At 42.1% G+C, this 23580-nt stretch overlaps 1 protein-coding gene across 1 annotated transcript in view; it reads left to right on the top strand.

The window, feature by feature from the left end:
* ZC3H18 (zinc finger CCCH-type containing 18) overlaps positions 1-23580 on the top strand; it is a 529487-nt gene that overhangs the window by 179296 nt on the left and 326611 nt on the right. The window contains exon 7 of the mRNA XM_069215853.1: positions 21349-21517. Within this exon, the coding sequence (XP_069071954.1) occupies positions 21349-21517 (169 nt within the window). The remainder of the gene's footprint in view (positions 1-21348; positions 21518-23580) is intronic.

A 23580-nucleotide genomic window follows, 5' to 3' on the forward strand; every position in this document is an offset into this window, starting at 1 on the left:
ATTTTGGGAACACCACAAATAGATCTATTTGCAACAAAGGAAAACTCAAAATGCCAAAACTTTGCATCCAGGTACACACAACATCAGTCTCAGGGCAATGCGCTATGGATGAACTGGTCAGGGATATTTGCGTACGCTTTTCCCCCTCTCCCACTCCTTCCATATCTAGTAAACAAGTTGAGTCAAAACAAACTCAAACTCATACTAATAGCACCAACATGGGCAAGACAACTTTGGTACACAACACTACTAGACCTTTCAGTAGTACCTCATGTCAAACTACCAAACAGACCAGATCTGTTAACACAACACAAACAACAAGTCAGACATCCAAATCCAGCATCGCTGAATCTAGCAATTTGGCTCCTGAAATCCTAGAATTCGGACACTTAGACCTCACACAAGAATGTATGGAGGTCATAAGACAAGCTTGGAAGCCTACCACTAGACACTGCTATGCAAATAAGTGGAAAAGATTTGTTTATTACTGCCATAATAATCAAATTCAACCCTTACACGCATCTGCAAAAGATATAGTAGGATACTTACTACATTTGCAAAAGTCAAAACTAGCTTTCTCTTCCATAAAAATACATCTTACTGCAATTTCAGCTTACCTGCAAATTACGCACTCAACTTCATTATTTAGGATACCAGTCATAAAAGCATTTATGGAAGGCCTAAAGAGAATTATACCACCAAGAACACCACCAGTTCCTTCTTGGAACCTCAACATTGTCTTAACACGACTCATGGGTCCACCTTTTGAGCCCATGCACTCTTGTGAAATGCAATACTTAACGTGGAAAGTTGCATTTTTAATTGCCATCACATCTCTAAGAAGAGTGAGTGAAATTCAAGCATTTACCATACAAGAACCATTTATTCAAATACACAAAAATAAAGTAGTTCTACGGACAAATCCAAAATTTTTACCAAAAGTAACCTCACCGTTCCACTTGAATCAAACTGTAGAATTACCAGTGTTCTTCCCACAGCCAGATTCGATAGCTGAAAGAGCACTACATACATTAGACATCAAAAGAGCACTAATGTACTACATTGACAGAACAAAACTAATTCGAAAAACAAAACAACTATTTATTGCCTTTCAAAAACCTCATACAGGAAATCCAATTTCAAAACAAGGCATTGCTAGATGGATAGTTAAGTGCATTCAAACCTGCTATCTTAAAGCTAAAAGAGAGCTGCCTATTACACCAAAGGCACACTCAACCAGAAAGAAAGGTGCTACCATGGCCTTTCTTGGAAATATTCCAATGAACGAAATATGTAAGGCAGCAACATGGTCTACACCTCATACATTTACCAAGCACTACTGTGTAGATGTGTTAACTTCACAACAAGCCACAGTAGGTCAAGCGGTACTACGAACATTGTTTCAAACAACTTCAACTCCTACAGGCTGAACCACCGCTTTTGGGGAGATAACTGCTTACTAGTCTATGCACAGCATGTGTATCTGCAGCTACACATGCCATTGAACGGAAAATGTCACTTACCCAGTGTTCATCTGTTCGTGGCATTAGTCGCTGCAGATTCACATGCGCCCACCCGCCTCCACGGGAGCCTGTAGCCGTTTAGAAGTTGATTTTGAACATTTGTAAATATATTACTTTAAACTTCATTATGTACATACGTATTCACACCATTGTATGGGCACTATTACTAGCATACACAACTCCTACCTCACCCTCTGCAGGGAAAACAATCTAAGATGGAGTCAACGCCCATGCGCAATGGAGTCGAAATGGGAGGAGTCCCTCGGTCTCGTGACTCGAAAAGACTTCTTCGAAGAAAAACAACTTGTAACACTCCGAGCCCAACACCAGATGGCGGGATGTGCACAGCATGTGAATCTGCAGCGACTAATGCCACGAACAGATGTACACTGGGTAAGTGACATTTTCCATATATATATATTACTTCCTCACCAAATTTCACAATGTTTCCTTGATTGGGCTACCACAAGGAATAGTAAAGAGGAGTTCACAACTATGAGAGGCCGTTTGGATTTCTTGAATCACTAGCTAATAAAAATAACAGAGGAACGTTATATCATGCCTGTTACCCCGATACTCCCAGTTGTCTGACAAGCCTATTCATATCTTTCTATGCAGCACAACCTTTAAGAAGAAACTAAATACACATGAATTATTGTCACTAAGACCTAGCTGTATTTGAGATTATGATAATGAAAATGTACACTTGTAGATAAATTAACAGACCCGTTGGAACTGGGAAAAAAGCTAATATCCTGTCCTTATTTGCCCACAGAGTGACACCCATTGTGTGGTTACAAACATTGATCACAAGGTGGAAATTCCCCTTTCAGTGTTGCAAGACTCATCATGGAAATTAGACTGCAGGATTTGGGCTGCAAAACCACCAAGTGTGTGGGGGACCGAGTCATTTCCTACACCGTCTAGTAATAGCCTAACCCTTTTGGCTAGCTTGCACCACCTCACCAAAATCTAGAAGTAAAGGTGATTTGTGGCAGCCTGACACATGACTCTCTATAACTACTCAGGAAAGTTGTGGTGGAACAGATCTTACCTCTTTCCCTCAGTTACAAAAGTCTCTTTCTTGAAAAGACAAACAAGCAAGATTTGGTTGAATGCATATTTATTGAAGCAACTGTCTTCTACAAAAAGGCATGGAATGCAATTATTAGGACAATAAAACAACACTTATCTTTGTGACGAAAAATGAGAAACGGTTAACAGGTTTTAACATTCTGTCACACTGATGAATCTAAAATCCCTACCTCCACTACTAAATTCTACATGAGACATAGCAGTGTTAGCCCAAATCTGCCCTTACTTAGTCTCTGCAAGGAAGACTCATCCCCATACCTGGAAAATAAGCAGGGGAGTGAATGTTGGTCTGCAGGCAGCCCTCATAGGTGGTTGGAATGACGAGCAGAGCTGCAATGATAGAATGCAGTGTAAGATGGCTGACTGGCTGGAATGTTCCCCTCTAACCAGGCTAGTGACTATCTTTTGTTGTATAATAAAATCTGTTGCTCTGGCATGACATAACGTGTTTTCTGTGTAGGGTAGACATTGTACTCTGTGGACCGGCAATACTCTAAACAATCAGGTACCCCAACATACAGCCGTGGACTGAACACAAGATGAAATGGCGTGCAAAAGAAATAATTTAAATTTTACATGGAAGGGCAGCTGATAAAAATAATTAAACATTAAAACTAAGCTGAAGCTTTTGCCAAAATAATAAAAAGGAATACGTGAAATGAATCTGGGTAAAAGGGCACAGGCATGGGCCTAGAGCTAAAATAAATGTGCCCATGCAAAGCGCCAAAATAACCCCAAAACACCCTCCCCATTGACGGCGCAAGAGAGCAGAAGTCTGTTCTAAAAAGCATGTGCTAAAATCACTATTCCTACACTTATTTAAAAGCACTCTAAAGTGTACATAAAGGAGATAAAAATGTCCATGTTGACAAGCAAGACAGACCAAGGTCAGGCCGAATTGAATGGTCAAATTAGAATTTGAACAACAATGGATGCAAATTAATGCCAAATGTAAATGTTCAGCAATAGCTGTGATCCTGGAGAAAATCACCAATATCAATGGTGATGGAATCCAGGAAAGATCCGACTTCGGCAGGAAATAATTGAACCAGCTCATTAACTAGGAAAGTGAGGGGGGCACTCATGTTCCAGTGCCTCAACCATAGGGTCCGGCTGAGGAGGTAGTATCCCGTGCAGTGCCAGGTGTTAGAGCACCAGGAGCCACAAATTGCACAAAGGGCCACTCATAGGAAGCATCCCGCAGCAATCTCAATCTCAGTGGGCACCTCTGGCAATGAAAAGGCGGGTTGGGAGCACACTGCCTCACATCCCAGTCGAGTTCGCCCCTTTGCATCCTGGTAAATGCAGTTCAAATTTAACGCTTACTTGAAAGTGTCCGTAGTTTTTCACTAAAGTTAGTGCAGTCATTGCTGTTCATCTCTATACACGTGTTTCAGGGTAATTGCCCTTCATCAGTAGAGAGTAGAAAGCATCAAAAATATCTGGGGTTGCTGGAAATGCTGCCAAAATCATCTCCGGTCTAGTACCACTCACAGGCTCACAGGTGCGTCTCCAGAGCTCGTCAGCTCAGTGGCTCAAGGGAGCCTTTTAACAGGAAGGCGGGTTGGGAGCACACTGCCTCACATCCCAGTCGAGTTCGCCCCTTTGCATCCTGGTAAATGCAGTTCAAATTTAACGCTTACTTGAAAGTGTCCGTAGTTTTTCACTAAAGTTAGTGCAGTCATTGCTGTTCATCTCTATACACGTGTTTCAGGGTAATTGCCCTTCATCAGTAGAGAGTAGAAAGCATCAAAAATATCTGGGGTTGCTGGAAATGCTGCCAAAATCATCTCAGGTCTAGTACCACTCACAGGCGCGTCTCCAGAGCTCCTCAGCTTTCTACTCTCTACTGATGAAGGGCAATTACCCTGAAACACGTGTATAGAGATGAACAGCAATGACTGCACTAACTTTAGTGAAAAACTAATGACCTGTTTCTTGAAGATCATAGGTCTCGCAGGCGGATGTAAGCTCCTTGTGTTTTTGAAACAAAAGAGCCTTCAGTCTGCTCAACTTGTCAAAATGTACATTTGAGGTAGCAATAGGAGGCAAGATGTCTGCTACTCTTATCTCTCACTTTGGGGGGGGGGGGGGGTGGAGAAGCAATTTACTGTCACAGTTTGGGAAACCTAAACCGTGTAGGTGATTACGACCTGCATACCACAACAGCTTTCATCATTCAGCATGATATAACTCCCATTCGAGAGCACCTGAAACACTGAGCGAATCAAAGGGACAGGAACACCCTTCAGATAATAAGCTTAATTTGCTACTTAAGCATTACATGCTACGTGCAAGGACAGCTGTTTACAAATCATTGAATGTCTCAAAGAAGTCTTGCATTTGCGGTTAGCTCCCACATGATATAAGTATCTCCTAGCCACTCAAATCTGCCTACTAGAATGTTTTTTAAGCACAAAGTGAATTATAATATTAAAATGGGCAGATTAATCACTCCATGAATTAACCAAACTGCAGATAGAACTTCTGCCACAATAAAAGGCAACTTTTCGATATTAAACATGATTTCAGTTGCTTCTTTCTTAGCCATTATCTGCGGATTCCATGTCAAATTAAATGTGGCAAACATCTCTCTGGAGTTGACATGTTTCCTAGGCACGCAGCCACTTTTCAGAACTTGTAATGTCCAACCTAACTGCATAATAGACCCAAGTTGACTCTGTCTATGATGTAAAAATGACATTGTTTTGAGTAATGTCATTTGCAGATGACACAATGTTGTTTAGGGTGTAAATGTGTTTGGACAATGTGTTTATACCATTATCGACAACGGCTAGAGCTTTCTACAGATTATCCTAATCAATTTGCCTTAATCTGGCTACAGCTTCCTTTTGGGAAAGTTTCCAAATTTCATTATATATTGCTTATAAGAAACGTTTTTTGCATATTTTTCTAGGACCTAACAGGAAGTCTGTATTTTCTGACAGGAGGTGGAGGTGTTCTTTAAAAGCAGTTTACCCACACTATATGTGGTGACAATACTCAAATGTTGTCTGATGATGTAACAAGGGTCAGGTTGGCTCGCTCTAAAACCCTGTGTGGAGTTTACAAAAAACGCATGGCAACCATTTGTGGCCACAATAACCACCCGTTGGGACCTGAAAGTTTCAAATTAAAAGTACCCACCCATTGAGCTGTTCTTCTGTGGCATTTAAAATCTTTTGACATTTTTCAAATTTAAATAGTGAGGTAATACTGGGCGCATTCAATTATTTAATCTTTGCTAAGCCTAAGCAACTTGTTTGTTGTACAGTGTCATTGGGAAGTATAATTTGTAACTGAATAAGGCATGCTCTAAATAAAGCTTCCTTACCCTGCATTTGCCAATCCCTAGTTCCTTAAACACATCAAGTCAATCAACTTCAACCAATACTCATAGCCTTCAATATCCAGCTGGGAAACAAAGGAATCAGAATAAATCAATTCGGTATCAGTTAACAAAATGTTCCGCAATTTGGAGGGTGGCAATTTAAAATAATAAAACTCAGTATTTTTAACACCATGCTTAGTAAAATATGAAAACTTTTCTACATATGTTTTTGAACTCCCCACTGGTGGGGGTCGGACAGTTTTTCCATTGTGTGTAATTATAAACAGTTCTCGGGGTGCTGGCTTGTGCAAAAACTAATGTCCAAAGTGATGGCAACAGAACGTTTCCCCATAATTCGCAGTTGTTTGCTAAACATCTTCACTTTCAAATATAGTGTAATATTCAAGCTCGGAAAGCATAGAATCCACTGTTTTTCCATCCCAATCATCAGACACAACCCCTTGCGTTCAAATATTATTCATAGAAACTTTGAGTACATATGGAATTTGAAGCATTTCTGTAGGGCCGAAGATTTCAAACAGTACTTTATCCCAAACAATCCCATCAGATATTGGAACATCTGAAATGTTCACTGGGACCTTATGTGAGGGTAGATGAGGTTTCAAAGCCTCATCCACCAGTTCAACAGCAGAGCATTCAGGAAGGTATTGCCCATTTATAAGCAGAAAGAAAAGGATGACAAAACCAATCCAAAGAAGAAAGGTAAGCAAAGTCACAAATATCCACAGATAATACCATGGATGAATCAAATAGTTGTTTTTTTAGCTAGTTGAAAAGCTTACATGCTTTTGATAATGGTACTGCAGAAGATGCTGTAGAATGTGAAAAGAAGTTGTTGATGTCGGCAAAATAACCAGAAACAGTACTTGCAAATACTGGAGCAGGTGAAGGAGCACTGACAGATGTATTCTGTTGTGGTTCGTAGTAAATGATTCCATCCGTTTGGGTTGAATTTGATTAAAGTAAATCAGAATTTTGGACATTTCTTTTGGATGGTTTGTTGACAGGAACCCATGAAAGATCATTTTCCACCCTCTCTGAGCTCGGGGAAGTTTCTTCAGTATTGTTTAGTTGTTGTAGAGGCACATTCTGATGGGCAGTGAGAGGGGTACGGGAACTACCCAGGAGTCCTCTTGGGGTACTGTGCTTGACTGGCTACATGGTGTAACTTGACATTGTCAATGAAAACAAAGCAGTTTTCTTTAGAACCAGGCAGTGGTGGCAGAATGACAGTTCTGGTACCCTGTATTCCCAGCACTGGAACAGGTGCTCTGTAGGCTGGACCAAATTCCTTCTTAACAGAAATTTTTTCACACACTAGATCCCCAACTTTAGGAATCCAGCAGGTTGATGTTCTTTGCAAATCCCTCATTCCCAAGGTGGCGGCATGTGCAAATGAATTTTCATCACGGAACTGTTGTAATTCCAACAAGACAGTGACACATTCATTATGTCAAAAGGTGTTTCTGCCACCACTGCGCCAGACCCACCAAGATCTGGGACATAAATAGGTGTTCCCAACAGGACTTAGTATGGTGTCCTTCTTCCCTTCTGGGCAGATTATTTAAAGCTCTCTGGACTCCATGCGGGTGGTGTAGCCAACTACAACCTGTACCTAGTACTCTTGCCTTTAAGGATTGCTTTAAGTCCCTTTTTTTGTGCTCCGCGATTGCGTTTCCCTCTGGATAATAGACTAGAAATGCAGTTGAACACCCAGCATCACCATGGTGTCCCTGAATGTCCTGGAGGCAACGGTAGTACATTGGTCTGAGTGGAATGCTGCAATAGCATATGTCCTGATGAACACCTGCAATTCTTTAGTAACAGCTTGAGCGTTAGCCGATCATTGTGGCCATACCATTAGGAATCTATAACATGAATCAACAGTGACTAAGATGTGTTTGTATGCACTACCAAGTTGTAACGGACCACAATGGTCAAGGTACATCCATTAAAGTGGTTTGTTGGAAACCAAGAGAGGTGTCTGCGGTGGGCGCTTGACTGTGGACTTCTTAGTTTGCTGACAGATGTCACAACAAAGGACTTGTTTGGTCTGTTTGTAGAGACCTGGCCTGTGGGTGCGTTTTTAAAGTAATGAAATAGTAGTCTCCCCAACTTCATAGGCAGAAGAAACTCCCTCATGCGCTGCTTTTATGAGATCTAGTCTCTGGTCTTGTTTGGGGATCACACACTCATCCAACCCTTGTACTGTTGCGGATGCAATGTTCTGGGCACTTAAGTGGTAGAAATATTTAGCAGGATATGCCCTTGTTAAGGGCTTGCTGTCTACCAAAGCCATCACAGCAGCTAGTGTTTCATCATCTAGTCTCGTATGAGAGCGAGTAATTGCAACAGCAGAAGCCGTGGCCACTGCTGGTTTGGCTGCCTCATCGGCCAAAGTGTTTCCTACAGCATATACTCCAGCACATTGGTGACCCAGTGAATGAACTACATGGGCCTTCAGTGGCTTGTCTTTAAGATCTGCTGCCCTCCCCACAATAATTTACATTTGAAGGTGTTCCCTTTAGAATCTCTGAACCCATTTTGGTGCCAATAATGCAGATATTCATTGAATGACTGGACACAGTAAAACAAATCACCCATGTTCAGTGTAGAAAGTTCATGATCCATGTGTTCCATTGCCAAGATTAGAGACTTAAGCTCTTCAGGTTGTGCAGAGCTGTTCCCTAAGGTCTGCATGTAGAAATGCACCATTCCTCATCAGCTGCGAAAGTGGTGTAGTACTGGTGTTTAGTACCTACTGCTTCTTGGGGTGAATATCATCATATCATAATGATCATTTGGTATTTTTCATGAGGCAAAATGTTTGTAGGCATTGGGTATCCAAGTGCATATTTGGAGGAATTCTTGTGTCTGTAATTTTGGATCACAAACCTAATCAACATCAGTGGCCATCAGAGACCTTGCCCTTTGGATCTAACGTGGATGTAATGATTTTGTGTTCGGATCACTAGCTTTTGTGACATCCTCAATGGCTGGTATTGGGGTAACAACAATAATGCGTTTACCTTGGGCCAGAGGTCTCTTTTATGGCAGCCATCTGAACAGTAGTCAGAATTTTTTCCGTGGGAGCACAAGGTTGTTCAGCATTTGAATATAAATGTGATTTATATGTTATGGGGTACCATGTCACCTTCATTGAATGTTACAGAGGTGAACCCGATCCCCAGCAATTATTCGGATGGCCAAGTGTGTTATAGTATCATGTGTATGTAAGTGTTTTGCTTCAAGCATGTCCTGTTGCACGATCGCCGCATGCACTTCTTTTTGACACCAGAGGAAATCTGGGACTAGTTGGCGGTGCGTGAGGATGACCGCATACCAGCACAAAGCATTGGCCGCTCTTGTGCTTTGGGCCAGCACCTCAACCCCACAGGAACTTCGACCCACAGGCGCAGCCAGAGATGGAGGAAATCACCCCACGCAGCAGAGAGGATAGTGGTGTGCCCAGGTGGCTTCTTGGATCTTGAATCGCAGAGGCTGAAAAGGGAGAAGACGAGGGCTCTGGTTGAGTCAGTCACCTGTGCAGCAGTTTACTACTGAATACAGTAATGCCACCCGGACTGCACGCTGAAGAGTGACCTTGGTGACGGTCAGCAGTTTGGTTCCTCCTAGATGGCATAAGGGTATAGAGAGGCATGATGGCCGGTATAGGCTATTGTGCGGGGAGATCCGGAGGTGGTGGTGGGGGGTGGGGGTTATAAGGGGGGGGTTCATTAGAGAGGGGGCAGAGTAACATGGGGGCTGTGTACGCCCTCTGTGAATTTTCTTTTTTGTTAACCTTAAAGTTCACACTTTTTCTCCCATCCGCTGCAGCTCTTGTTGTTTAGATTAATTCTTCCCTGTATCCTTCTTTCTTCTCTAGGGGGTAGGATACGCAGAGGTGGATCTTAAGAGTTCACTGGGTCCGAAGGGAGGAGGAGTAAGCTGCACTAGTGGTGGACCACATCTTCCCCCTTGCAGTTATACATTACAGGGAGCTTGCTCCTTGTGGACCTCGATATACTTAGCTGGCCTGGAGGGTTTAGTTTTATTGTTTAACAGGGTAAACACCAGTTATGTTTTGTGTTTTGGAATGTTTACCCAGGTGTGAGGGGCAATTTTACACCTCTACCTTTTCTGCGTATGCTCGAGGAGTGTCTAAATGGGTGGCCCCGGGTACCCACTTCCAATTGCGGGGACATGTGCTTGATGTTGCTGGGAGGTATGTGCTGCTGTATGGATTGCTGGATGGTGTGGAAGTATGCCTGCTAAATGTATATGCTCGCAATACTGATGACTAGGAATTTTTCTCGGCACTTGTCACTGAACTAATACCGTACATGGTGTTACCTACGATATGGGCAGGAGATTTTAATTGCATCTTAGATGGTCAGCAAGATAGACTCCTTCCGCGAATGGGCACGAAGCCTGACATGATGGCGGAATTGCACAACACTGTCTGAATTGCAGCTAATGGATGAGTGGCGGGAACTACACCCCAGACTTCAGGAATACTCCTGCTATTCTCCCACCCACGGAACATAGCCTCTTAGATCGTTTCCCTCATTGGTAAGAATCATAAACGTGGTGACTGCTAGCTATCGGGTGCGCTTTCTCTCCGACCACGCCCCTCTCTTACTGGAGACTACACTGCGGGCCTATAGCACTCGTGTCTCATTGTGGAGGTTACACCCAGGGGTGCTAGAAGACGCAGAATATGATTTGAATATGAGGGATACTCTCTGTCGGTACTTTAATATGAATTGGAACACGGAGAGCATGAGAGGCGTAGGGTGGGGGACGTTCAAGGTGGTGGCACGAAGAGTCAGCCTCAATAAAACATGGTATCCAAAACATTCTAGAAAAGGAGTTGGGAACAGCAGAGGGCCAACTTGCATCAATGCAAGTCGAGTTTAGGGGAACTGAAAGCGGGAACGAAGCACTGGCAGGCCTCCATAGACAGGTGGCAGCCATTTGGGGCAGACTGGACTGCTACATCTGGAAAGACATACAATGGAAATTGCATAGAGAGGGAGACAGATTGGGCCGTATGTTAGCCTAGTTACTTAAAATGGAGCGTCTCCCACCCCTTACACTTGCCTTAATTGCCCCAGTGGAGCCCAGGTAATGGGACAGGGGGCTATAGGGAACCTGCTGCACTTCCATCTGGCTCAGTTGTATTCCGCCCTTCCTGGAGATGTCGACACAGCTAAAATGATGGGATTCCTAGCTCAGCTGCAACTTTAGCGGCTTACAAGGGAACAGGCGGTGGTGCTGGGCGTGGACTCCTTGTTGGAAGAGCTGGGGGATTCCCTTGGTGATATGGCCCATGGCAAGAGTCCGGGGCCAGACTGTCTCCCAGTAGAATACTGTCAGAGGTATGCCTCCAGCCTGCTCCTTTCCATGCCTGAGACCATATTGGAGGCAAAAGAAGTGGGCATGTTCTCCCCACACATGAGGGAAACTTATTATTATCATGATCCCCAAACCGGAAAAGGACCCGCTGACCTAAGCTCGTATAGGCCACTTTGAATGCTTAATGTGGGTATGAAGGTGCTGGCCAAGATACTGGCCCTTCGATTGAACAAGGTCATCACAAGATTGGTTCCTACTGATCAATGTAGTTTCATTCCGGGGCAAAATACACAAATGAATTTAAGACGCCTATCGCATGTACTGCATGCCACACGGTCCACCTCCCTAAGGGCTGCCCTTGAGGCCTTAGATATTGAAAAGGCCTTTGACACTCTCTCCTGGTCTTATTTGTGGCAGATACTCCCATGGATGGGGCTAGGGGTGGGATTTGCGGCCTGGGTGCAGCTGCTATATCATATGCTGAGGGTACGAGTGGGAATGAAGGTTTCGGAGATCCTCCATATTGAGCGTGGCACGCGACAGAGTTGCCCACTCTCCACTGCTTTTTGCCCTGGCCATGGAACCATTGGCGATATACCTTACGGAACAGATGAGAGAGTGGGGATTACAGTTAGGAGACCAGACCCACATTCTCACAGCAAACACTACTCTGTCCATTCCCACTAACACAACCTGCCATCACCCACACACCACAAAACCACATTATACATTACTTTCAGCCATCCAGATACAGACTTCCTGTTCATACAAACCACCGGCACTATCCTCTATTTGCTCCACAAAGACTCCCTTTTATGATGACAATACCTAAACCCAGCCTTCCAACACACCATCTGCAAACACCCTTCCCCTCTCTTCACCAATTACACACAACCATACAATCCTCAAACTCCACCACAAATATTACCTCTTCTAGTCATCACAACTAACACAAACCCACCTGACACACATCCATCCCCTCTTACACACATCATACACTCATCACCAAAACACAACACCCCCGTAATAGTCCAATACCACTCACCAGCACTAACTCCCATACAAATCCTTCACAGTAAACCACTATATCAATATCCCCTCACACTATTCCACAAAAACAATACAGACCACACACATCAGCACATCAAAATAACACAAACTTTCATAATGCTTTCCGTCGCCCCTACCCTCATGACCACACAAAACGTACAAATCCTGACCTATCTTTACCCCTACTTTTTCACTCTTAACAAACATCTCCCACCAGCACCCCAACATAGCAACATTCATTCACCACCTCTTATCCATTGCACAATTTAGAACATTACATTATGATCCCATTACTCCTCCACCACCCCCTAACCCTTACTGCTTACATACTAAACAGATGCAAACAATATACACCACATGCCACTCTTAACAACTTTGTATCCCCTTGTCTGTTACATAATAAGGCTAACCTACAAACAAATGTACACTCTTCAGCCACCAAGTACACCACTGACACACACAGACCCAACAAAATGCCTCCTGAGCATGCTGGAAGAGGAACACTATACTGAAAAACAGGAGTATTGTGACCCTCACACAGTTATCGCAACTAACAACACACCTGCTACAAGCTCAAAATATACTCCTCACCCTTCTCCCAAACAAAACAACACCACCACTAACACACTTTTCTAAATTGCCAGCTTATAAATGCTCGATCACTCTAAAAAAAACAAGCACCACATCTACGACCTTCTCACAGACACACAACCTGACTTACTGTTCATAACATAATCATGGTTGGAAGATGACATGGCCCCAGTGTTGTATGAAGCCGTTCCCCTGGGCTATCAAACCATTACACAAAACCGTATAGGCAAGAGACATCCTACCTTCAAAACAGAACTAATATTATCTATTGTCCCCCTTCTCATCCAAACCATATCTCACAAGAAAAGGAGTCCCCCTTGGATCAATCATCTCACCTTTGCTTTTCAACATCTACATAATATCTTTACCAGAACTGATCAATGATTTTCAACTCACATGCTACAACTATGCAGATGAGACACAAATACTACTTAAATTGGAATCCCCCAAAGACATTGAAAACTCACAGATCTTCAGTTGCCTCAGAGCTGGTGATCACTTGATGACTTGGAGCCATCTCTAACTAAATGCCTTCAAAACAGAAATACTCCTATGTGGTGACTGGAAAAAGTATGACCCACTGTGCGCCTGGCCTGACGATCTCGGACCACCTCCTCAATTATCCAAGGAAGTTAAAAACCTCGGAATTACCATGGACTCCAAGTTAACTATGAATGCCCAAGTGCACAAATTAGCACGAACAAGCTTCATCACCTTGAAGACTCTGCGACGCATCTTCCCCCACCTCGGATTTCTACACAAGGTGCAGGCTACTATCTCTTGTACTATCCAAACTGGAAACAATGGCCTCTACCATGGATCATCTCTATTATGAAAAAAATTACAATGTATTCAAAACTCCGCTGCCAGGCTACTATTACATGTAAAGCCAGAAGCCCACATCTCCCCTGTCTTGAGAGCAGTACACTGGTTACCTGTTGCCAGAAGATCCACCTTCAAGCTGCTTTGTATCATCCACGAAGCTATACATGGAACAAGACCACTTTTTATCAGAAACAAAATAACCAAATACATTCAACAAAGAAACCGCCGCTCAAGATTGGCACCCCGCCTTAGAACACCATCATACAAGTAAAAGACTACAGGTGGTACATCCTTCTCCGTTCAAGCAGCTAAACTATGGAATTCATTACCCCAAATATAAGATCTATGGATAACTATCTTGTCTTTAGAAGACTACTCAAGAGTTGGCTCTTTCCTTTATAACCACCAAATTCCAACAGCAATGGACTGCATGTGCCTGTGTTGATAAATATTTGTTATCTGAATGTGTATATTCTAGATGTGTATAGTTATGTATCACTACTATGTCATAATACATTACATACATAATCTTTAAACCTGTTTACCAAATGTATATTTACTCACAATTAAATATGTATATGTATGTGAATGTATATATGTGTTTATAAATAAAATAAAATCTATAAATAAAACTCAAATTATAAATATGTAAATTAAATAAAATAATGAAGAAATAAATTAAAGAAAAATAAAATGATAAAAAGTGTATGTATATGTGTGTGTGTGTGTGTGTATATATATATATATATATATATATATATATATATATATATATATATATATATATTTATAAACAGAATATAAATTTACTCTCTTGTAAGCAATACTGCAATGGCTCCTAGACCCCGGCTCATCCCGAGGTATCATCTCCTGCCTTAATAAGGCTCTGAAGAGTGATAGGCATACTAGTCTCACCCGTAGCCTTGCAGCCTGTGATGACATGCTGGAGAATGGCGCGGAACCCTTTCTCAGGTTCAAGAGGTGGCCAGTAAAGCTAGTTTTCAGCTTGTGGAATTCTACTTCATACACAGGGCTTACATTACCCTGTAGCGCTTACACAAAGCATACCCATCGCATCTGACCTGTTGCGCCAGGTGCAACACAACACCTGCTGGGTTTGGACATGTGGCATAGGAGTGTACACCAATCAGACAGTTTTGGGACAAAGTAAGGCTGGAAATTGATAGAGTAACGGCATACAAGGTGGAATCCTCAGCTTGCCATTGCATCCTGAGCCTGCTACCCTTACCCAAAAAGGGGGGAAAAAATGAGATCTAGATTTGCACAGTTGGGACAGGTGCTCACGCTGCGACGCATAGCTATACACTGGGCCAGCACGGAGAGGCCGAGATTGGCAAAATGGAAAGCAGACTGCTAGGAGTGGGCAGCGGTTGAGGAAAGTAGATTGCATAGGGTGTGTAACGACAATAATGTTGCAAGTGATTTGGAGGAAGGGCTGTTGGGCAATGCACCGAATGACGATCAAGAGATTAATCCCCTCTCCAGCGATTGACGTGGCAGATACCACCAGTGATACCCTCCCCCTCCTGACATGCTACACATGTCCAGATATACTGACAATTTCAGGGGCCACATAGGCTATCCAACATGATTGGATACTACACAGGCCCCCTCTCCATAGACAGTTGATGTCCCAGCTTTGAGACTGGCCTTGTGATTTTGTGGCTGATGTGTGATAAGGAAATGGGCGGAGAATGTGCGCTGTAGCCCCGGAAGGATCTTTCTCCTTCCTCCTCCAGTTTATGTACTTCAAGTTTTATGGATAACCTACTGTGCACTGTAATTTGGGATGCCTTCCATGCATAAAAGTAATGTGTTCTTTCTTTTTGCTACAATCGCAATAAAATATATTTTTTTAAAGAAAGCATTTCCTGTTGTAGTACTCTAAGGATGCGTGTGTGTTCATGTCCAATGTTGTGGTTTTATGTGTTGGGCATAATATGCAATGTAAGTTCTGCCAAAATTGGAAAAGCCCAGCAATGACTATCATTTTGATGGCTTTTGGGAGATTGTTACTGTGCGCACCTATCTAGAAAGTGCGGTGCCAGACTCATTCCCTCATCTGATAACTCAGATCCCAAAAATAGGACAGTGAGGAAGGCAATTTTAGTTTTCTTAAAATTAACTTTATAGCCTAGTTCCGCAAATCCTACGACAATGCGGTCCACCTGTTTCAGGTGTGTTCTGAGGTAGTCATCTGTGAGGTAGATATCATCTACATGGGACAACGCCTCTTGGTCAGTATAGCGTAATATGGATGTTACACAGCTGAGAACAATCCTGGCTGTTCTCACTCCCCTGTGGGAGTCGGCAAAAAATGTTTTTGAGAGCCAAGCACACTGAAGGCACTGAATTCCCCACCTTCAGGCGATAGATTTTGGCAGAAAAAAAACATTGGAAATATCCAAGGTGGTTTCGTATTTGTTGCACACTAAATTGATAAGTGCGGTGCTAAGTGTATTTTGTATAGCAAACATGCATGTATAACTTTTAAGGTATCTGTAATCTAAAACTATTCTATAAGAAGGGTCTGGCTTAGCTACGTTAAACAAAGGGTTATTCATTGGATATACGCGGGGTTCAGTTACTTTCTGGTGCTCAAGTTGTGAGAGTATTTCTCTCACTGTTTTTTTGTTTTTGTTTTTAAACTCCTTTTTAATGGGGTATTGTGGTTGAACCTGTGGTGAAGACCTAATTGGTGTTACCCGGTAGGGGGGATTTTATTCCCACTCTTGATGGTTGCGATAAAGAGCAGGAGCCTGCGCTAATGCCCAATCTACAGTGTATGCTTTTTTTTTTTTTTGTGTATCTGGAACAAGGACCAAGAAAGTAGGCATAATAACCTCTTCCCCTTGTGGAGATTTCAAATTTAGGTGGCCAATCTTTTTCTGCCAGTAGGATGTCGTAACTAAGTGTTAATCTTCCCCAAAATGTAACTTTAATTGTGCACTCTGTCTCCCTCCATTTGTGTTTTCAGTTTATAAACCCTGTCAGGTAAGGAGACGCGCCTGTCCGCAGTTTCGAGTTCAAGTGAGTCGTTGGTTGCTGTCTCATCCAGAAGCTTTTGAAGATTCTGGCGCACTAGTGCGATCCGTGGAGCAGAGTCACTGCTTATCCTATTCGTCAGTAAAGTTCTCAATATGTGCTGCATTTCTCACTGAGATGGCTGCAGCCTTTATCTTTTTGAATTGGGGTTTCTTTTGCGGAAGTTTTGCTTCTCTTTTTTTTTTTTTTTTTTTTTTTAAACTTCGGATAAGTGTTGTGGATCTTTTCTATGTTTCACATACTTGTATTGGTGTTCTGATCGCCCTCCTCTCTCTATTTTTGTTTCTTTTAAAGTTTCTCTGTCTAAGATTGTAGAGTTTTTCTCCTCTTTCTTTTTTATTATCTTTGTTTTGTTTTTGTTTATCCCACCTTTTTTTGGAACCCTCTTGTTTTTGTTTGGTAGAATTCTTATTGGATTTACCTTGTAGTTGTGGTTTACCTGGTCTGGCTCCCAGACTATCCCTATCTATCCTAGTATAGGTTTTGGCGATTAATCTTTTGCAGCTCGCGTTCTTGATCCTGTGCAGGGACATCCAGAAGCCGCTGGCGTACTGCCAATGCCACAGCTTCCCCACTAAGTTTAATTAATATTATTGAGGGCACTGTGACAGAATTGCCCATTAATACCTTCCCCAAGGCTGGGGCTGCCCTGTATTCATCTTGAATTTGTTTTAACACTTCCAGAAGATTTGCAAGTGTTGGTGCACAATTTGTTGTAATATAGAGTGCAACAAAAACTACACCCAAGTAGCACATTTGTCCACTAAGGGAACCATCCCAAATGGCAAGCACATTGTGAGATTTTTTTTTCCTCTTGGGGTCCTGTATGAGGAAATACTGCCTCCAAAGTGCTTATTTTTTGTGCTAACCGTTACAGAATTTCTTCACATTTGGTGGGTACCTTACCTGTTATTGAATACACATTTGCAGGATGTGTTCCTGCTATAGCCAAATGTGGTTTTGGTGGAGCAGCCCTTGCTGGGCGGTGTTCAAAGTCCTCATTACAAATTGTATTAATTACCTGTATATTTCTAATATATTAGTGTTTAGGGGAGCGAACTTCTGCTACGGTATCTGCATTAGGGGAATAAGTGTCCGATTCTGGCCACGCAAGGGCGTTCATTGCTTGGAGGACCTAGTCTAATGTTATGTGCACCTTGTGGTAGGGTGCCATCAAGCTAATTACGGTGTTCTTGAAAAGATAAAGGTATTTCTAAATACGTGTATGGTCTGTATTGTGCTGGTGCGTCTGCTCTGTAGTAGTGACAAAATGTTTTTCTTCTCATCTGCTGCTGGAAAGGTGACCCAAGAATAGAACATTTTAGTTCTGTAAGCTGTGTTAGCTTACACTACAAATGTGGCTTCCCTGAGGTGAGCCCATGATTTAACAAATGTGTTGTGAGAGGTTCTCTCATATTTGCTGCAATTTCTACCCATTGAGGGTCTGCCTTATTTATGGAATGGTCAGTTCAGAGCTAGAAACAGCAGTTTGGGGAAATCCTTGTTAAGGTTCAAGCTTGAACAACCTATAACCCAAACCTACCTATCTATCCGAGGACAATATTCCCTAATACCCCAGATGTCTCTGTATGAGGTGATTAGGGTGCCTTTAGCATATAAAGAGACAGATACTTCGGAGATCTGTAAAGTTAGTGCCTAGCCAACTTTGGTGCGGCATGTTGTAGGACTCTCGTCATGGAGACTAGACTGCTGGATTCAGGTGGCAGCAACCCCCCCCCTCCACAGGTGGGGGACTGAGGTCGTATCCCACATAGTATGGTAACCCTTCTGGCTAGCTTGCAGAACCTCACCAAAACCTAGAAGTAAAGGTGACTTGTGGCAGCTGGAAGCATGACTCCTCAGGGAAGTCATGGTGGAACAGATCTTACCAGTTTCCCTCAGTTACACGAGTCTCTTCCTTGCAAAAACAAACAGAAGCAGGATTTGGCTCAATATATATATTCATTGAAGCGACTGCGTTCTACGTAAAGAGGCATGGATTGTACTTATTAGGATTTTAAAGCACAACATTATCATCTTTGTGATGAAAAATGAGAAACAGATAAAAAGTCCCAACATTCATTCACACTAGTAAATCTATAATCCCTGCCTGCACTACTAAACTCTACACAACAGCAAAAGCAGTGTTTGCCCTAATCTGCCCATACTTAGTCTCTGCAAGGAAGAGCCATCCCCATACCTGGATAATAAGCAGTGGGGGGTTGCCCATTGGTCTGCCCGCAGTCCTCCCAGGTGGTTGGAATGATGAGGAGAACTGCGACGACAGGATACAGCGTAGGATGGCTGACTGGCTGGAATGTTCCCATCTAACCTGATTAGTGGCAGTCTGGTGTTTTATAATAAAACGTGTTGTTCTGAGAATTGCCTTGACATGATAACATGTCTTTTCTGTGTAGGGTAGACATTATACTCTGTGGACCAGCAGTACTCTGTAAACAATCATGTACCGCCACATACAGCTTTGCATTGAGCACAAGATTAAATGTTGTGAAAAAGAGCTAATAACAAATTCTGCATGGATGGGCAGCTGATAAAAATAATAAAACATAACCGCTAAAATTAAGCTTTTGCTAAAATAATAAAAAGGAATAAAATGAAACTGGGTAGAAGGGTACAGGCCACGGGCCTAGAGCTAAAATAAATGTGCCCATTCAAGGTGTTAACCCCACAACAGTAGACTAGAGGTATGAAATTCAGTACCGAACTATGGCCTAGGCCAAGTTATGATTATATTTTTCAGTACCTATATTTGAAAACTTTGACTCTAAACACATCAATGATCTTTGTAATCTTTCCTCTTGTGCTTGTGCTTATATTCTAAACCAGGTTTAGATATACCTTTCAACTAGTCACTAGCACAGATGTGCATGATCAGGTCATTCACCACCTTCACCATCCATGATTTTTGATGAGAAAGGGTTTGCTCTTGAATCTGAGCCCAAAGGTTTTTTTTTTGTATTACAATAGTTGTCTCATGCGTTTTTACAAGTGTGCCTTCAAAGAAAACCAGATTGAAAGGAGGCTCTCTTTGCTCATGTGTGCGCCGTGTGATACTTGGCTAGCACCAAAAACCCTTTTAGTATGGAATTTGTTTTCCAAAAAAAATGGTCTCTGGATTTTGCTTTTTTTTGCATCATTGTATATTCCAGTCTTGAAAAAGCCCCAGGCCTGCGTGTCAAGACCAGGCAAAAGACTTGTTGGCTGTTTTGCTGCTTTCTTTATAAAGAAAGATGCACAGAACAGAAATTAAAGGAACAGAAACAAACTTTCAAATGGAGAAACCATTAAAACGGAAGGAGTAAGGCAGTTCTAGGACAACATTATATACATGTGATCTGTACTCTGTCTCTGTACCTTTTACCAGACTGAAATTGTATGATGGGAGTGGGAGAAAGTTGTGAGTACTTATGAAAACTCCCATGTTTGTGCAAAAGTCATTCCTAGTTAATTCAGTAGAAGGTTTAATAAATATATGAAAGGGAAGGGTTTAGATCCACAGGTCTAGCTTTGAAAATGGTTCAGGTTTTGTTAATGAGGACAAAACAAGCCCTTTATTTCCTCTTCTATGGCAGGTACTCCATGGAAATACCTTTCAGTAAATTTATATTGCAGAAGGTGTAGTTTGAATTTAAAGGTTGTGCAAATTCACCATACATCCAAAAGTGTACCTGTTAACATTCCACCATGAAAATGTTGGTGAAATGTGAATGGATAAAACTGGTTGGAAAGAGGGGAAATCCTTAGTAATTTCATGTGCAAGCCCTGATATCACATCTTGAAAATACCTGAGGTATGTGTATTTTTGGGCATGGTATTGCTACAACTAACTGACCGTTTAGCATGAGAACATTAGTCATTAACCTTTTCAGTTACACACTATTCTAGATTTCTGATTGTGGTTTACATGTGTCTCATTTTATGAAGTTGCATTCCCTATTTGTATTATTGCATTGCTGGCCAAATCATACTTTAGATCTTCACTGAAGCTGGTATCTTCACAGGCAAATAGAGGTAGAAGGGTTATGTGATGGTCTGGAGCTGTGTGCCATTCATTTTTCTACCTTTGCTCGTAGTCTTAATAGATTTTCCTTGTGTTCTACCAGTTTCCCTTCCAAGGAGCGCCTTCACAATTCAGTGACAATATTGCATGTTTCTGCGTCAATTACTCTAATGTGCTGAGGTAGTTCTAGAGTTTTTGTGATGGATGAGTTGGGTTCTTCATATTACACAATAAGCTACAATCCATATATTTTGTGACCTTTTAGTTTATCTTTGACAATAGGAATATGTATTTGTGTATCTGCTTTCAAGTGTTATCCGAACATCCCTGTGAAAGAAAAGAAAAGTCACTAAGGTCAATAACTTGTTTCTTATTTTACAAAGTTCACTACACTTAGAAATATTTTGTCTCAGATCTGAAGTTTATATTCCTCATTTTAATTTTTCTTATTTCTCTTTATACAAAAGTGATCCCTATGCAGATGCATATGGTGACCCTGATATGGAGAGACTCTGGAGAGGCGGGCAGTATGAAAACTTTAGGATTCAATATGAAAGTTTTCGAGTGCAGTATGCAGATGCACCATATCAATATCGGGCAAATTTGGCAGCTGCAGCAGTCAACGTCCAAAAAAAGGTAAGTGCTAAACTTTGGCCTCCGAGTCTCCAACAAAGGCGTGAACCGTAGGGTTTTTCTGCAAACTCCAGAGATTGGCAGATCCTGCTTAATTTTTTTGTGACAATGAATTGACATGTTGCACTTTTCTTTGTGAAATTACTTTAGGGGTTCTCTTCTGTTAGTTTATTTCTTTTAATCTGATGTTACCAATTTGATAATTTCCCACAGTGGATTTATTTTCATTTATACTAATGTAGGAACCTGGTCCCTCTTGCAAACGTCATTTTGTAATGTGCTTTTTTTCACTTATATGCTTGCGTATTGCACGGTTTTGATCTGAAATTAGAATTAGAAAAGAGTGAGCGTTCCACACACTTATTTTTGCTTTGTTCAATGAGAGTCACCGTTCAGGTGTTGTCCAACATTCAACAAGAGATTTGTATGACTAGACACTTGTGTATAATTGTTTTTTGTTAACTGTTTCATGGCACCACATTGCTTGTTGAAGTTTTCAGCCCATGCAGTGTAGCTGTGTAGAGAGAGTGTTGTGGCACACCATGCTATCAAGCCAGTGCTCTAGAATAAAGCCTTTTTGAATAGTTTGTCAAACTCAAAGAGACTGATGCCTAAGTTTTCCATTTGGCTATTAACAAGCTGGGATGACACACAAAGCTATTACCTCAGCAGCAAAACTCCTTGCTCATTTTATCCTTTGACCAGAACTGGACAGTAGACATAAGCTTATGTCTTCTTCCTGAAGAATGCCAAGCAGGTGTCCTTTAACTCCATGGAAAATATCACTGTCTTTGCTACCTTTTGAGTCAGTTTAAATAATGTGGGCATCTTGCCATGTGACTCACAGGAGTAAGAGGAAGATTTATTGTAATTTACATGATTAAATCATATGCTGCAAATGAAGACCGCATTCACCCATTACACTCATCCAGAGGACTACAAAAGCCTACATCCTCTCAAAGAATATGATTTATATTAAATTGCTCAAAATTTTACAAGTTAAATCATTCAAACAAATAACATGCAAGTATGTATATGAATAGTGTTGAGTTAAACTAAAACCATGGTCCAGATATTTCATTTCTAACTTATCAGCTGCACTTTGTCATCATGTCTACAGCTAAGAAAGGTTTATTTAGACCTTGCAGCACCTGTGGTAAGCTAAGGCTTCATTGTGAGGACCCTCACAAGGTCTGTATCTACTGTCTTCACCCAGAGCATAAGGTGAAGGACTGCAAGATCTGTAGAACATTTCCCAGCAAGATTCTCAGCGAAAGAGAAGCCAGACTCCTCCTTTGGCTCCAAAAACGTAAGTCCAGAGTTTACAGCTCCATCATTGCCCATGATCATGACTTCATCACGTTGTCTTCAACAACTATAACGTCGGTGAGTCTAAAGTATGGGCCTTCAGCTACTCAAACTATAAAGATTTCAAAGAGACCGTTGACGGAGAAAAAAGTAAAGGTCTCTATCGTCAACGCGCACACCGTCGACATCAGAGTCTACTGGTAAGCTGCAAAGAGCATCGTCGACGACGGTTCCACTGATGGCAGTGTCGACGTTTTCACCATCGACTATCACTCCGTCGACGAAAGCACCGTCAACGAGATCACTGTCGACTGCACCACTGTCGATGACCGCATCGTTGACGGGTCAGATTCCACAACCAAAGAATCTGGAGACTCTTCTTTCGTGCCTTTGACAATTCTGGCAATAAGACGGAAATCCAGTAACCAAACTCTTTTACCCTCTCATATGTCACCTAGTAAGGTATCGCCGGCACCCCCACAACATCTGTTTGATGACGAGGAGGGAGACATATACTTGGACGATGGTCTGTTCCCGGTCGCATGTAGCCCTTCAGACCTGCGTGTAAAATGCCAGGATGAAGATGATGAGGCAGAGAGCGAACAGCTGTATATAGGACACCCCTTGCAGGACCAGAGGCAACCAGGAGCCCAAGAGTTGCAACAGGAGCAAACAAAATGCCAGTGTCACCACCTTTTCTACAATTTAAATCAGATATGGTCATTCTGAGGACTAACCCAAAATTCATTCCTAAAGAT

Source organism: Pleurodeles waltl, chromosome 12, assembly GCF_031143425.1.
Source record: "Pleurodeles waltl isolate 20211129_DDA chromosome 12, aPleWal1.hap1.20221129, whole genome shotgun sequence".
Lineage (NCBI taxonomy): Eukaryota > Metazoa > Chordata > Amphibia > Caudata > Salamandridae > Pleurodeles > Pleurodeles waltl.